The 15,396-nt window shown below is 40.3% G+C and overlaps 2 protein-coding genes across 4 annotated transcripts; one reads left to right on the top strand and one right to left on the bottom strand.

Annotated features, from left to right (window-relative positions):
* Positions 1 to 579: 579 nt before the first annotated feature.
* LOC108059408 (uncharacterized) lies at positions 580 to 5,230 on the top strand. Of its 3 annotated transcripts, none has more exons than XM_070219690.1 (7): positions 580 to 789; positions 2,054 to 2,117; positions 2,186 to 2,299; positions 2,761 to 4,063; positions 4,274 to 4,368; positions 4,431 to 4,508; positions 4,570 to 5,230. In XM_070219690.1, the coding sequence occupies exons 1-6, from the start codon at positions 595 to 597 to the stop codon at positions 4,505 to 4,507; spliced, it is 1,848 nt and encodes a 615-aa protein (XP_070075791.1). In that variant the 5' UTR covers positions 580 to 594; the 3' UTR covers position 4,508; positions 4,570 to 5,230. The 3 variants fall into 3 exon arrangements, with proteins under 3 accessions (XP_070075791.1, XP_017000145.2, XP_070075792.1); XM_017144656.3 differs by having other exon boundaries at positions 4,567 to 5,219; XM_070219691.1 differs by lacking the exon at positions 580 to 789 and having other exon boundaries at positions 1,922 to 2,117; positions 4,567 to 5,205.
* A 205-nt stretch (positions 5,231 to 5,435) lies between these two features.
* nrv1 (nervana 1) lies at positions 5,436 to 14,383 on the bottom strand. Its single transcript, XM_017144659.3, has 4 exons — positions 13,798 to 14,383; positions 6,896 to 7,153; positions 6,581 to 6,840; positions 5,436 to 6,516 (listed from the first exon to the last, which is right to left on the bottom strand). The coding sequence occupies exons 1-4, from the start codon at positions 13,928 to 13,930 to the stop codon at positions 6,238 to 6,240; spliced, it is 930 nt and encodes a 309-aa protein (XP_017000148.2). The 5' UTR covers positions 13,931 to 14,383; the 3' UTR covers positions 5,436 to 6,237.
* Between the last annotated feature and the right edge of the window lie 1,013 nt (positions 14,384 to 15,396).

Below are 15,396 nucleotides of genomic sequence, written 5' to 3'. Positions count from 1 at the left end.
TGTGCCTGTGTGTGGGCCAGGGGGAATTGAAAATGTAGTATCCCAGTTGGGCGCTCAAGGAGTACATGCAAAATACTAAAAGTCAAAGAAGTGCCTTTATAATTTACCGATTTTCCTCACGTTACTTTGCCCAAAAATTAGAATAGCCTTCTGAGAACTAGAAATACATAAATAAACATATAAATAAGCTATGTTTAAGGCTCAGTGTCAGTTAATATAAAATTACATAAAATTTGCAGTTGCTTGAGAGGCCAATATCAAAACCCCTTTCTTTAGAAACAGATAATTGGCTAGGAAAAGCGTCGAGTTTAAAGAATATCCATACACCCTTAAAAGTTTCCTTTGAGAATTATCCGAAATGCGCCAAAAATTCTGCAGCTGAGTACGAAGTTCACCTTCACCCAAAGTTTATGACATGCATATGAAAAATCGATACAAGAAGCATCAGCAGTTGCAACGCTCTACTGCTGCTCCCAGTTAAACAAAGAAATAAAAGAACTGCAGCACCAAGTGAGAGGTCCTACAAGTAAAGCGACATCATCAGACGTCAGGCGATTCGGCGGAAATTGGGTCAAAAATAGATATTACGAGGACATGGTGGATGCCAAGCCGCAGCCACCCACTCCGGGAGCGATGCCGGGAACGGGGACTCCACCGGCTGGCTTTGCCGGCGAGCGATCGAAAATCAAATTGTTCATGGAACGGACACCCAGCATCGGGGCCCTCAAGTCCAAGTTTCTCACAGTGCTGGGCAACAGCAACGAGCTGCTCAACGGAATATCAAACAAGGTATGCGAACTAGGGAAGGCAGCGTGACGGGCGTAGTTATAATAATAAAATAGACTATATTAAAAACGGGGGATGAACTGGTAGCCAAAACGACGTGACATAAAAACTTAAAAAAAACTCTAAATTCGGAAACATTTCCAAACCGATTATTAGTATTGAATTAGTATATTTAGGCGACTCTAAAGCTTTTCATTTATCATACGTAATTTCTAGTGAACTGAGAAAAATAAAACATGTGCAATTTCTAGCAGATTTCACTAAGTTTAAAAAAAATTGTTAGATAATACTAATTTTAACTTTTAAGGATGGGGATTCATTTGAAATTGACTAGGTCACATTTTGTATGACTATAAATACTGGTAGGTCAACCTCCATAACCCAAAGAAACCATAAGAAAATACCTTTATTTTATTTTTGGCTCCAGATGGTAGCTCTAGCTTTTGCCCCCCTATGCAGGCAATATGTTACGATTTCGATTATATTATAATCACGACCACCCTTGAGTCACGACGCACATCTCTAGGGTTGAGCTGGGTTAGCCTTGGTAATGAACGCGACAAGAGGTGCTCGGGGGTGGTGCTGGGCTGGGCTGGCAGATTGTGTGTGGGTTCTGTCTATGCTGCAAAAGCAACTGACACTTTGATACTTTTGTTGTGCTGTTTGTTCTTGCTGTTTCCGCTTTGCTGCTGCACTCGTTTGACCTTCACTTGGAGGCCCCAATCTGCGTTTTGGGGGAGGTGCCGGCTATGGCTGCAGATGGGCCTGGGATTGGAAATGGAAAAGGGAAAAGGAAAAGCGGGTAGGAGTATAATCTCTGCTGCTCCCTTTGTACTTGACTTTCTCTCGCTTTGGGCGCTGCAGCCTCGTCCTTGATTGAAATTAATTATTTTCACACCAGTCAGAAAAGAGGAGAAAGTGCACATTCGATTTTTCTTCGGCGCTCTTTGTGTTGGAATATCAATCATTTTTGAGTGTGTTCATCGCAGGTTGTTAAGGTGATTTAATTGCATATTTATTTAATAAAGTGAGACCCAGTGGCGGATTTTATTAAAACAGGGTTAATTTGTTAAAAGTCTAGAACATTAAACATAAAATGAAATAAAATCTTCTCTTTTTTTTGAAAACATGTCCTTCAGTTAAAAGTCAAAATGATAACACCATTAGAAACACTTACATTGAAACATACATTATTGAACAACATTCTGTATGCGGTGTTATGATCGAGTTCGTTTTAAAATGCGTATTTTACTTTGTTTACTTGCAGCTGACCCTGAGCAGCAGTAGCAGCGATTCTGACTACTGTGATGACGATGAGGATATACCAAAGTGTAAGTACCCCAAACTACAGAACTTATGACAACAGTATTATCAAATACTTTATGATTTCTCTCTGCAGTTGACGAGACTATTGATTACACCAAGATCGACTTCGAGGGTCGACGAGTGAAGGCTCGACGAGCACACGAGGAGATTATCTCAGGACGCTATCGCCAGCCCAATTTGGCGCCACGTAAGTAAAGCACAAAGAAAATTCAAAAGTCTAGAAACTAGCTTACGAAATCTTCTAAATTTTGTATTTCTCATTAAGATATAGGTAATTTATACGTAAAATAGCTATAAGTAATTGATTTAAATTAAGTTAGTTATAATTATTCGCTATGTAAACTTATGATATTACAAACAAGTTTTAAAAGAGTCTTAGATTAGGGAAATCTGTAAATATTTCAAAATTTTTGTAGTAAATATTAATACACCAAAGACCATATATAAAAGTTCCTATTATGTATTTTCTATAAAAAAAATAAAAGACTCAAATATCTGTTATTTTCGGTCTATGGAATATACCATAAAAAAATAAAAAAAATTGCTAAGAAATCTCTTAATACTTTTAGGAAAAATGTAGTACATGTCCTTATTCTTAGTTTTTCCTTTACAAAACACCTCACTTATTTGCCCTTGACCCTCTTCTAGGTCCCCGCTTGGAACCATCGCGGGGCCGTCATGCGGCCAGCAAACTGGGTGGACCACTCCGCTCGAGTTCCGGCTCCTCGAGCAGCTCCAGTAGCAGCGACGACAGCAGCTCGATGTCCCTACCCGAGCACATGGCCAATCGATCCCACGTGAGCAGCACCACCCGCTCGGATTCCATAGAGTCGCGTCACTCCGGCGGCTATGAGAGGGCCAGGCAAATTGCCGGAGCCCGTCGCAGCGAGATGGACATGCAGAGGGATGTGCAGAGGATAGGCGATGCGATGGAAGCCCTGCCGCCGCACATCGATGTCCAGCCGCCCACGGAGGGCGGAGCGGGAACAGGGGGATCCGGAGGACGTCAGCAGTGGGCGGGGGGCAGCAACTCGATGCGCCTGCCGTCGCGCAGTCGAGCCTCCAATAGCAGCACTCTGACCAGCCTGCGGGATGAGCCCGATCAGCTGTTGGCCAGCCCCAGCATGGAGTCCACCGACTGGAGGCACTTCATCCGCTCGGAGTCGCAGAACTCAGTGCCATCGTGGGCGTCTTCGATTAGTCTGGATTGTCGGGCGGGCGAGGAGCCTGTGAAGGAGTTCATGAAGCACTTTACGGCCCTGCTCTTTGGTGGATCCCCCAGTGCCGTCGACCTGGAGCTGAAGTCGGAGTTCGGGGTGCTGCTGCGCCTGGAGATTGGCCGCCTTTGGTTCACCCGCTTCCTCACCGAGCAGCGTCACAAGTCCAAGCGACTCGATTCGCTGACCTTCAGCGGTCTGGCCCAGTACTTCGCCTTGGCCCTTTTCGAGTGCAGCGAATGCGAGGATTATGGCCCGGCGGCGGTGCTGATGAACCTCTGCTTCCTCTTCTACCACGAGGTCGAGGTGCCCGGCTGCGATCCCTATCGCGAGTACCTCTTCTCCTCGCTGCGGCAACAGCCCATCTGGCAGCAGGCGCGCTTCTGGAACGCCATCTTCCACGACGCCCTGCAGGCGGAACGGGAGCACCGGGGTCAGAGTCAGATGAGGCGGCAAAAGCGACGTCAGCAGAAGCAGCAACAGCGACAGGCAGCCGGAGGAGGAGCCGGAGGAGGAGTGGTAACGGGAGCGGTAGATGTGCCACCTTCCAAGTCGCAGCGGAAGCAGGGCGGCGACTCCTCGTCCAGCTCCTCGCATCAGGCGGTGCAATCAGCCACTCCGGCGGCTCCGGCGTCCACTGGCTCCGTTCCGGCCAATCGGAGGCAGAGCAAGACCAGCCTCACGCAGGCCCAGTCGGTCAGGGAGCAGGAGGACATGGCATTTCGACAGCTCGGGTGAGTCCTTGTTGTCGCGTATAAGATAATGTATTTCATTCCAATTAAAATTTATTATATTTTAATTTAAAAAAAAAATTGTTAATACAATATTTTTTTGTATTAAGTTAATAATGTTAGGAATTATTTGGAATTGAAAAGTTCTAAAAAGCTTAATTTCCATATATTCAGAAGAATAACTTACAAATGCAATTTAATATTAATCCACAGAGCCTTGACTTGCAATATGCACTCATTGGGGACTTCTCAAGACGTGTGCCTTGACTTCCTGAAAAAGAATGTGGTGGCCCTTAACCTATCTAAGGGTAAGAGCAGCTTTTAAAACTATTATAGAAATCCCTAATACTAACATTTTCATTCAATTCAGATAAAGCCAAACTTATCAGAGACAATATCTATCGAATGTACCATGAGACGCAACTTTGGGGAGCCCGACATGCCTGAGGTGAAATTGATACCCTTAATTCATGATTACTATTGTAACCTTCTCTTATAATTTACAGCAGTAACAATTGTAAAAGTACCTAACGAAATCGTGTTTCAATCTTCGTCTCAACTAAAGCTAAACTTTTGTCTTAAGTCAGCCGACAACTCCAAGCTAATCCTAACTTAAAGTAGCAGAATAATGAAGTTTTATCTGAAATCCGATGTTTTTACTCGCGTCGTTGTAACCGTAAAGATATTAATGAAGTCGGCATTCTTGTAACTGGGTTTGGTATGCTATGAAATTGGATTGAGAATTGCCTACCAATGAACCATAAAGCGTTACGATAATTTAAAAAATATAATTTTATCAATGCTTCTATTTTTTTAATATTTAAGAGAGAAACTACATCTTATTTGTATTGCAAATTAAGACACAATTGGTAATCCCATATCGTTTAATTTTCTTCAAAGATAAACGAATTTAAATCGCATATCATAAATATGTTTTGAATCAAAACCAGTTGCAAGAATAACATTACTGCGAAAGGTAAGAGGACATTTAAACCAATACTGATATGTACATGTATCCATAAATTGTGATAATAATATTTTGTGATTACTTTATATAGACCTAAATATTTATGTGTACCAAAATTATGCATTGAAAATATTAAAAATATCGCAGTTTAAAATGTTACAAATCAAGATCAATAACTATGCTATATATGTATGTTTATATTGTAAGAGATAATATTTCGCAATTGTTTAATACATTCAAATTAATAAAAGCCTAACAAAAATTTAAATGGTATTCCGCAAGAAAAAAAAAATTTAATTTTGCCAAAAAGTAGGCTCTAATTTTTGGATATTACAAGGGCAATTCTTTAAAACTGTCAGAAATGTATTGACTTTCGACACCCTGTATAAAATGAAAATACAATTTGGGTACTTATATTATTTGTTTCTTTATTAAATTGATGCAACACAAGAACATTTTTCGCTTAGCTTCTTTTTTTGTGTGAATGAAAGTATGTTTAAAATAAATTAAAAATTGTGTTTTGTTAGTCGCATAAATATGACTGGAATTTCTTTGTTGCTGCGGTTAATGGTTTTTAAATTGCACTACATAGAGGTTCTTGAATACTTTCCAGTTTGAAAATAATAATTGACATTTAACTTAGGTCAAAATGTTTCATTTTCCATTGTTTGTTTTTCCATTATTTGCATACGTTTAACAATTTCAATTTATTTAGTTACTTCTTTGTACAGGCCGTGTGCAGGAAACAAATAATTTTCGGGCATGTTTTAACATTTATGAATAAAAACTAAATACAACTGACAGAAAATAATGATCAAATTTACAAGAATTCATAATGAAATAATAAGATAAATATTAATAATAATAACTGATAGCAATAGACAAGCTAAAAGCTATAACAACAATTGCGTGAGTACGATTTGAACTTTAATTTCAAGATTTTCAACTTTTCTATTTTCAAATTGGGCCAGATGTTTCGAGTTCAATTGACGGTCGGATCGATATTTCGTATAAATATATACAATGCACTTGAGAACCTAAGGTCGCTAGCTTTGATTTCAAATATATATATTTATATCTATGTACGCATATGTGTGTATCTCTTGTAGTAAGGTAGGTGGTAGTTGGTCTCCGACGCGGTCGCCATATCCTCGACAAATAATACGGCTAGTGTTTTCTGTTTTGTTTGTTGCGATCACAAATTGGCGACTTAATCCACGATGATCTGGAAGGTCACTGACCCCATGCGATCGCGAGCACTGCCGCTGTAGTGGATGTTCTTGGCCCAGGCGCGGCACTCGACGTCCAGCATTTGTCCCTTTGGTGGTGAGTTGAACTGCACGGCGACGAGGGGACTCAGGTAGCTATCCTGCTTAAGGTACGGGTAGTAGTAGGTGGGGAATCCCTGGGTGGGGAAGTACTTGATGTTCTCGAAGTGCTCCTTGTCCTTGCCCATGTGTCCGTTACAGCTCACCCAGATTTGCTTGCGCTGAAATTAAGCAGTATTTTAAATAGTATCCTGGATCACATGCCCTCGAATCCAATCTACTCACCTCCTCTTTCTTGGTCTCATTGATCACCTTCTTCAGATCATCTGGCATACCCTTTTGTTCCTCCTCGAAAACCTCCGGCTCCCAGCCATAGATTCTGTTCAGCTTGAGGAATATGCAGGGCTGGTTCGTCTTGTAGCCGTAGTTGTTAGCCTTCGAGCAGCTGCCAAACAGTTCGGTGTTGACCACGCAAACATCTGTGAGCTCGTTCTTCTGACCAAAGCTGCAGTGCTTCATCTCCCGACCCTCGGTGTGGTTGTAGTCTGAAAGGGAACCATGTTTTAGAATGTAAAGTTAGTTAGACTTGAGGTAGCTTACCGCGGAGGAAGTCGTCAATCAGCCCGATCCAGTAATCACTCTCGGCATCCTTCTTGCCGTCGAAGGAGATCACCGATCCACGCTCCGTCTGCTCGCTCAAGGGGCGGAATCCCAGGCCGGGATTGGTGCCAATGAGCGAATCGTGCAGCTTCCACTTGGGCTCGTCGTCGCTGATGGTGGACAACAGACCCTGCATGCAAATGGTGAAGAGGGCGGCCAGCACGATGTAGAAAATCGTGTAGAACAGCAGCAGCTGACCTGTGGCGACAAAGGAAACGGATAAAATTAGATAGTGTTCTTTATAATTATGATCACTAATATAATTATATTAAAATATATATTTAAATAATGGCCTCTCATTTTGGGAAAATCGCAGTACGATGATATATTGTCATTTATATTATCACGAACTAATTTAAAACATGTACAAAATAAAAAATAAGGAATTATTCATTATCGTAAGCTTGAGTCATGGATGACAATGGGACCTCGTTTTATATTAATCAGAATTGTTGATTGCTTAAATATATATTTCACTATAAAATATGGTCTGCAGTCTTCGCATCTGCCTTTTGTGTGTCACTCGATTACGATTTTATAGTATCTGTCATTTGCGAAAATGGGGCCATAGTGGCACTGCGGAACTGGATAATGGGAAGATCTGGGAATGGGAACGGGAATGGGTATAAACAAGAGAATAGCAACAGAGGCTTATGCAATCGAAACGAGCACGCAGCTAATCGAACGCTTACGACGAGTGCAGTAAATAAGACCAGAAACAACAAACAGAGGCAGGGACCGGCGTTTTTCAGTATTTCAATGTCATTACCATTGACGAGTCAGCTAGAATTCAGTGGGGCGTTTGTTACTTCCCTGCGGCCACCGGACACTGAGCACCGGACATCGGGCGCCCGACTTTGCCAAGCCCCATAGCAATTGCATAAATAAGCGACAACATCGACAAACCGAAATTGACAGCGAAACCGAGCTAAAATTTCCAAACAAATTAATCGTATGAATGAATATCGAATACAATGCACAGACCCCAGAGTACAGTAGGTAACAAAGGCAAGGAGAAATTACTCGATACGGGGTAGATATTGACTTGTTTGAGCACCCCGTAGCACCCAGCTATCGATGGGCCTTGGCAGGGTCTTTACAAAAAAGAGCCAGCCAAGTGGTCGATTAAAAACTGCTTCGAGCCAGTAAATCACATTTCGGTTCTTCCATACTTGAGTACCCATTAATTAATCACCCGGTAATCGATTGTAGTGCCCCTCGATTGGTAATGACTTTTCTTTTTCTAAGTTTATAAATTGCTATAAAAAGAAAATTTAAGAAAAATAAAATATTTCGCTGATGAAAAGGCTTGTCAAAGTTTTATATTGTTATATGTATTATTGGTAATCAGTGATCCATCCCAGTATAGTGAATATATATCATATATCCAAACCATTTGTGGCTTTATACGATTCCCAATTTAAGAAGGCACAAGACTATCAACTAGAACTTTCAATTGGTAATCGATGGCCTTCGCCGTCGGTTGGTAACGACTTTTCCATATTTCAGCTTTCATTCGCTCATCAAAGTTTCAGAGTCCGCCAAATGGATCGACTGCTTGTTGCCAAGTCCAAATGGGAAATAATTGCGTTCAAGTACAAGGAAATAAGTTTGGCAATGACCGGAGCGCGGACCCAGTCATAGACAAGTGCCGGCGGTAGACTATAGTCTATCGGTGGTGTGACGCCAGTCTTCCTCCCCATTCACATTCCCCTGCCCCTTTTCCATTACCAATCCCAATCGCCTAGCCGCCTGGCAAGGTGGGACGACGCGACGGCCTGTGGCGCTTGGCCACCAATATCCGATGTGTAAGGAATTCTGGTCTACACGCTTACGATTACATGACGGCAGAGTCCCCAAAACATTCTTATGTCTTCGCTGAATGAGGCATTACAAAGACTCGCACAAGGAGGGACCGCCATTGCCTTTCCCACTGAAATCGATAAGTCTACTCCACTTCATTTGATACTCGCCGAGAAATATAATGTATATACTATATAGAAGTCACTACATATGTCTATTGCAGGCCATGTCCTCCCCACTGCGTATGCAGTAGATGAATTTGAAATCATGAATATATTTATTACTTTTGTGCCCCCGAGGGGCATTGTTGCATTAGTGGCAATATCGTAAAAATATGGTTTCTCGTAATTTACTTTTTATTACTAAGTAAAAACTTGATGGCATACATATGATAAATGGACATTATTTTTGATGGTAATAGCACCACGATAGAGATAACGAAAAAGTACAGTCCCACCATATTCCAAAGTCTTGGCAAATGAAAAATAGCAAACATTTTCATTTGGCTTAATATATAAGTCATATACATTTTTCTGCTCCATAAGTAAAAATTTCAATTTAAAATATGCCAGACGTTCTTTCAATTCTGCCATTTTCTTGCCTTAAAATGTATTTCTTTCTTGAAATTTATACATGGAAAACAACCGAAAATAAACTTGAGTTCTGGAAAATGTAATTATGAAAAACAATCTGCCAGTAAAAGAGATCGGCAAGCAAGAAATACGTTTATCCCGAAGGACGAGTGACAGAGAGTCCTCGTCCGCTGGCTCAAAACTTATTCAACACTTATATAAAAGTCAAACAAGATGTCGACGGGCGGTATCAAGTTTATGCATAACAGTAAATGCGACTCATGGAGGAAACTTTACTTATATGGCCTGCCACCCACACTCGGACATTGTGCAACCAGTCGTGGAGGTGGAGTGCTGCAACTCAGTGACCAAGTTTTTATAATAACACTGGACAATCATAGACGTGGGAGGGTGCGGGGTCGAGGGCTTCGCTTATCCTTGTCCATTCGTCCGTTCGTTTGGTGTGGTAAACAAACTTAAAGGACCCGTGACCCATATACATAGCGGCACTCCCTACCCATCCCCATCCCCATTCCCAACCCCGGAAAACCCAACCCAAAAGCGCTGGAAACGCTAGTCGGTTTGCATGACCAACGATTGATAACCTCGCTCCGTTCTAGGCGTCATCCAAGTGAAACCACCAAGGCCGACTAAGCTTAATAATTTAGTTACGTGTTGGACGCACATATGGCCAGAATCCAGGACAACGCTTCGAGCACTAAAAACCCACCGCTGAGTGGCTTAATTTGCACATTTGACCAGTAAGCCGCGTAGTTGTGGGAAATCGGTTAACGGCCTGCACATGTGCAACCATAGCTCATTTATGTAATGAGTGTGTGACAAGTTGACTTTGGAAGTGTCCCACGATCGTGATACTTGTTAATAAAAATAGGTAAAACAGACCGGAAAATATAATGGGGAATTATACAAAATTATTTAATGTGTAGAATATTCTAATGCAAATAGTAAAGAAATTTGAAACCAACTTTGCATTAAGGGTGTCAAATAACATTATATCCGATTAAAATTTCATAAAGTCGAACATTATTCCTTTGATGCCTTTTTCTTTCCCTTTACTAGTATCTAATTATTTATTATGTTAATTATTCAAAAATTTTTTTTATGTTGAGATTTTTTATTTTTCAACAATTTAAGTTAACTTATCTAAAATTTTTTTTCTAAGCTTTTAAAAGGACTTGCAATTTTTTTTTGGTGTACTTGGGCACGGGTGCCTAAGCTGAGCAAAGGGGAAGCAACAATTATGACGCCACCGAGACGAAAGTCCTGGCCAAGGAGAACAGAAAGAAATGAAATAAGAACAAGGATGCAACTTGTTGGTGTCTGTCATCATTATATTATACTCATTACCCCCGGACCGAATCCAGTCAGATTGAGTGGGTCACGTCACCTCCACATCCCCATTCACATTCACCTCCATCTCCGCCATCCATTTCATCCCGTCCCGTTTCGTCCTCATTGCCAATAAGCCGTCTCCGTGGCGCCGCTTTATTTGTTGCTACTCGCCGCACCCTTTGTCCTTGCGTCACCACCACAGACACAAGCACAGACCAACACAGTAACACACCCAGGATCCCTTGGCCATCTTTCTTTCAGCTGTCTGTGTGCTTAGGGCCTATAGCATACTTTGCGGCATTTTAAGTGAATTAATTTCACATGTTAACGAGGGGAAGCCCCGAATGACCCGCCCACGGCAAACATTGCAAACGTTTAGTTTGCTGATTATTTCTGGGCTGGAATGCGGGCGGAACGGAACTACCCGTTTTTTATTCTGTTCACAACAAATTGGAAATTGCCGAATTATTCGAACTGCGTGAGCAAAGACAGCAGGAAAGTTTTTGGATTGGTTTCTATAATTACGTTTTGTTGAAATAAGTTAGACTAGTGTACAAGCAGAAAAAATGTTTACCTTAGCCTCATAGCAACATAATCACAAAAAAACAAAAGCTTCTATTATTATTTAAAAATATACTAGAGGGCATTCGAAAATGTTCTTTGCAATAGGAAAATATTTGAAATACCTAATAATAGTTGATGAGATCGAAGAGATTTAATCAATTTAAGAACAAAAGACTAAATTGAATTCTATACTGTTCAGTGAAAGATAAATTTAGTTTTAAATTACCTTAAGCAAATTAGGCTAGTTTCCTGTGCTTTAATTAAATTGTGTATTTTATCGTAGACTTGTCGCTATCGTGACAATTAGTTAGCAGCATGTCAATGTAAGCAGACTGGGGGGCGTGGCGGGGGCGATTGATGGGGAAATCAGATGTAACCGGGGAAATGCGGTTCTAGCCGGTTTGAGCCCGATTTAGAAACTGGCTAAGGCAGTGATTTGTCTGCCATTCCTGCTGCTTTGCGGTTGCATTGATCTGATATCCACCGCAGTGTGATTTGTACAGAAAACGAAGTCACACATTAAAGAAATTACTGAAGATTTACTAATACAAATTAATTTAAAACGAAATAAATATATTTTAAAATTATTTATATTTTGATAGCAAATATATTTGAATTTTCCTCTGTGCAGGTAAATCCGCTGTAGAGAATTAAAATGTGTAATAAAGCGAAAGCATTTCCAAAAAAAAAAAACAAAAATACATAAACCCGCTGAACCGGTTCTACGAGAAGGTTCATCCCCACCTAAAAAAAAACCAGCTCGAACCTAAACAAGTTCTCATTGCGTTAATTAATGGAAATCAAAGCTTAGCCAACCGTCCAATGCTTTGCCTTCATTTGAAATCCGAATAAAATCGGGCGATCGTAAATCAAATTTAGATCTAGTATGTATACAATTCTTGACTTTTTCCATGGGGTCGTTGCCATTTAATTCTCCCACTAATGTGCTGCACATGACAAAAATTGCCGGGCAATAAGCAGTGGAAAACCAAAAGGACATGCACCATGAATCGGTTTTAATGATAGGAATTAGCAGGAGGCAAAACAAACACTTTAACCTTTGTCCATATGCACACTTTGTTGAACAAGTAGTTTTTATTAAATCGACATTCTGACATCTGTTCTGTGAAAGCAGGTGTGTCAACAGAGGGTTAAGTTCTTTGGGGCTTGGCTCCCATTTCCAAAGCAAGCAAATTGAGACTGGGAATTAGCATAAAAAGTTATTAGAGCTTTTCGCTGGTACACCTGTGGCTTTAATTTGGCAAATAAATTATACATCAATCTAAACATTTCGATAAATTTGAAGCGAACTCGGCCAACTTAATTAAAAGCAAACAAATGACGTCAAGAGAACTATTCAGCGTGTTTCCGATAAGGGGCTTCAAACATCTGAATTAAGGTGTCCACTTACATAGGTGCTCCACTTCATTTAGAAGTCCGGAGAAATCCACAAAACAATTCTAAAATTCTAGTGTTTCAGCAGTTTGTTTTGCAATCGGCAGCTTTCTGAAATATTGGTATCGTGAGAGCGTAAAATCTCACTCTGCCTCTCCGAACGAAACCTTGAATTTGTTTACAGAACCCATTATAATATAAGAAGGCAAATATTATAGGCGATAAAAGCGATCGGCTCTCTACTCAGCACCCTGCCCTCTCACGTTTTCCCTCCGATTTTCTACTTTTGCGAACGTGGGTCCGTGTCCATTTTCGAAAAATCAAGAATTCGCATTATCGTCGAAATATGCTTCGCTATGCTTTGTGGGTAGCAAAAAAGAGGGATCGGCAGCCAAATTATAAAAGGCAATTAAACAAAGGAAAAAACGAATGTGTGGAAGAAAAGTATCCATTTGTTTAATTTCAAATTTTTAATGGGCTTTTTTCACTGCTTAGATTCTTCTTACTTGCTCACAGTTGCGCAAGGTGATTGTAATTCTTAATAATATTTTTAATGACTGCTTATAAAACATTCCCTTTATCAGGCTGGCTTGCAATGTTTTTTATCTTTTTTATGGCGGTTGACTAAACATTTTCGAGCCAGCGTGACGGAGATTTCCAAAGCAGCTTCTCTACCTCATCTCACTTATGACTCGCCAAATGAACTGATAAGCCTTATTTACAAGCAACCGCTTCGTATATATAGTTTCCATAACCAAATGACGGACATGTGGCTGGTTATATGCAATAAACAATCGCATTTTTGTTTCTATGTACAGAGCGAGTGGGGAGTAAATATGGATATCTCTTGTGGTTATTCCATAGAGATATTTTGGGTATATTAGTTGTAGAGTGCGTAAAAAGATAAGTATGAAGTGGAGTCATCCCAAGGAAATTTAATTTCTATAAAACTACTGTTTCGGTCAAAATAGTATATTGCTCTTTCTAAAATTCTCTTTCAAATATTCAATACATTCAAGAGATTAAAACGATTTTTCCTTTTTCAAAACATAGGTTGATTTTACTTGGAAATCTGTCCACTAAAACTCCCTAAATATAGGATTTTAATAAATTTTAAATTAAACAAAACAAGGTTCCCATTACTGGATTACTTACTCCAATTTTTGCCGGTACGTCCGAAAAAGGTTCCATCCTGGGGATCGTAGATCATTTGCGAGAAGGTTTGCTTCTTCGCTGGCTGCGGGAATTCGAATTCACCTTTGCCGCCCTTTCCGTTATTCTTTGACATTTCGGCGCAGTTCTTTCGCACTTATTTACGGTTAGTTTTTCAGTTTTTCGATTGGATTCGAAAATTGGGTTTATATTTTTCGTTGATGACGTGGACGGCGCGAAGGCTACGAAAATTGATTTATGTATATGTGGTGCTGTCTATATGCGATGATTCAGCAGACTCGGAAACGAATTCTCATTTATTTTCGCACTCGCAGCACTCTTGAATATATTTTGAAAAACTTGTAATTATGCAATTATCTGCGTTTTCGAATACACGGCTGGATTGTAGGGCTGTTAGGCGCGTTACAGCCGATTTTAAGTCGCGGAAGAGGTCGAAACAGAAGCACACACAAACGGGCTGGGAGCCACGGGAAGTTGTTGCCAACTCTTGGTTTCCCTGCTTCCTGCGACTGCGGATTTCTATGCGTGCTGCGCTCTCGGCGGAAGATCACCAACTAACCGAACGCAGCCCCAGCACAGCGGAAAACAACGCCAGCGTTCTTCGCCCCTCAACACTCACACAGGCACACCACGCGCCGCGCTCTCTATACACTCAGAAAAAAAATCGCCCTGAAAACAAGAAAGGAAGCTACCTTCGGCCAGCCGAAGCTTATATACCCTTGTAGATAAAGTAAAGTAAAGTAATTTTGTTTATACATAAGTAGTCAAGAATCAAAACGCCCACTTCCTACAAAGTTACAATGAATTTTCTTATATTTGTTTGAATATTCCTATGGGAGCCTTAAGATATAGTGGTCCGATCCGGCTCGCTCCGACATATGTACAACCTGCAATAGAAAGAAGACTTTCGGAAAAGTTTCATCGCGATGGCTTTAAAACTGAGAGACTAGATCGCATAGAAACGGAATCAAGGCGATTTTCAAAGTATGGCGATTTTCTAAAATTTAGGGCGATTTTTTTTTCTGAGTGTAGCTCTTGCGTTCTCCCGACAAAAGCTCCAAGATAAGAGTGGAGCTGCACTGGGAAAAACGGGGAAATTGCAGGAAAATTAGAAATGTGCTAAAAATATTATACAGAAAAAATACCTTTTTTTCGTGTCGATTTTTTATTTAAGCAGCTAATAAGCAGGTGGTTCTTACTATAATCAAACAGTTTATCGAATAAGGAACATGATATTTTAATATTTACGTATATTAAATTAATTTTTTTTTTTTTTTAATTTTGCCTTTGACTTTTATTTTAATAATTATAACAGAGCCAATCTCATTGCGTTCTTTATACGGAAACTCAAAGGTGTTAATAGCAACCATAGTATGTAAACGATTTTATTAAAACTTTAAAACTTCTTTAAATAAAATATTTACTCAAATACTATACAAGTTTCTGGGTTTCGATTAATTGGATTGCATACAAGGCAAGATAGTGTCAGATGTAACATACCATTTAACCTATGGTCGTTTTCTCGCAGTGTGACGCCGACAGCTGTTGAACGTTTTCGATACTTTGCCAAGCAACATGAAA

Source organism: Drosophila takahashii, chromosome 2L, assembly GCF_030179915.1.
Source record: "Drosophila takahashii strain IR98-3 E-12201 chromosome 2L, DtakHiC1v2, whole genome shotgun sequence".
In the NCBI taxonomy this organism is placed as follows: Eukaryota; Metazoa; Arthropoda; class Insecta; order Diptera; family Drosophilidae; genus Drosophila; species Drosophila takahashii.
The sequence above is the reverse complement of the archived record's forward strand: the minus strand, read 5'-3'. Positions and strand labels throughout refer to the sequence as shown.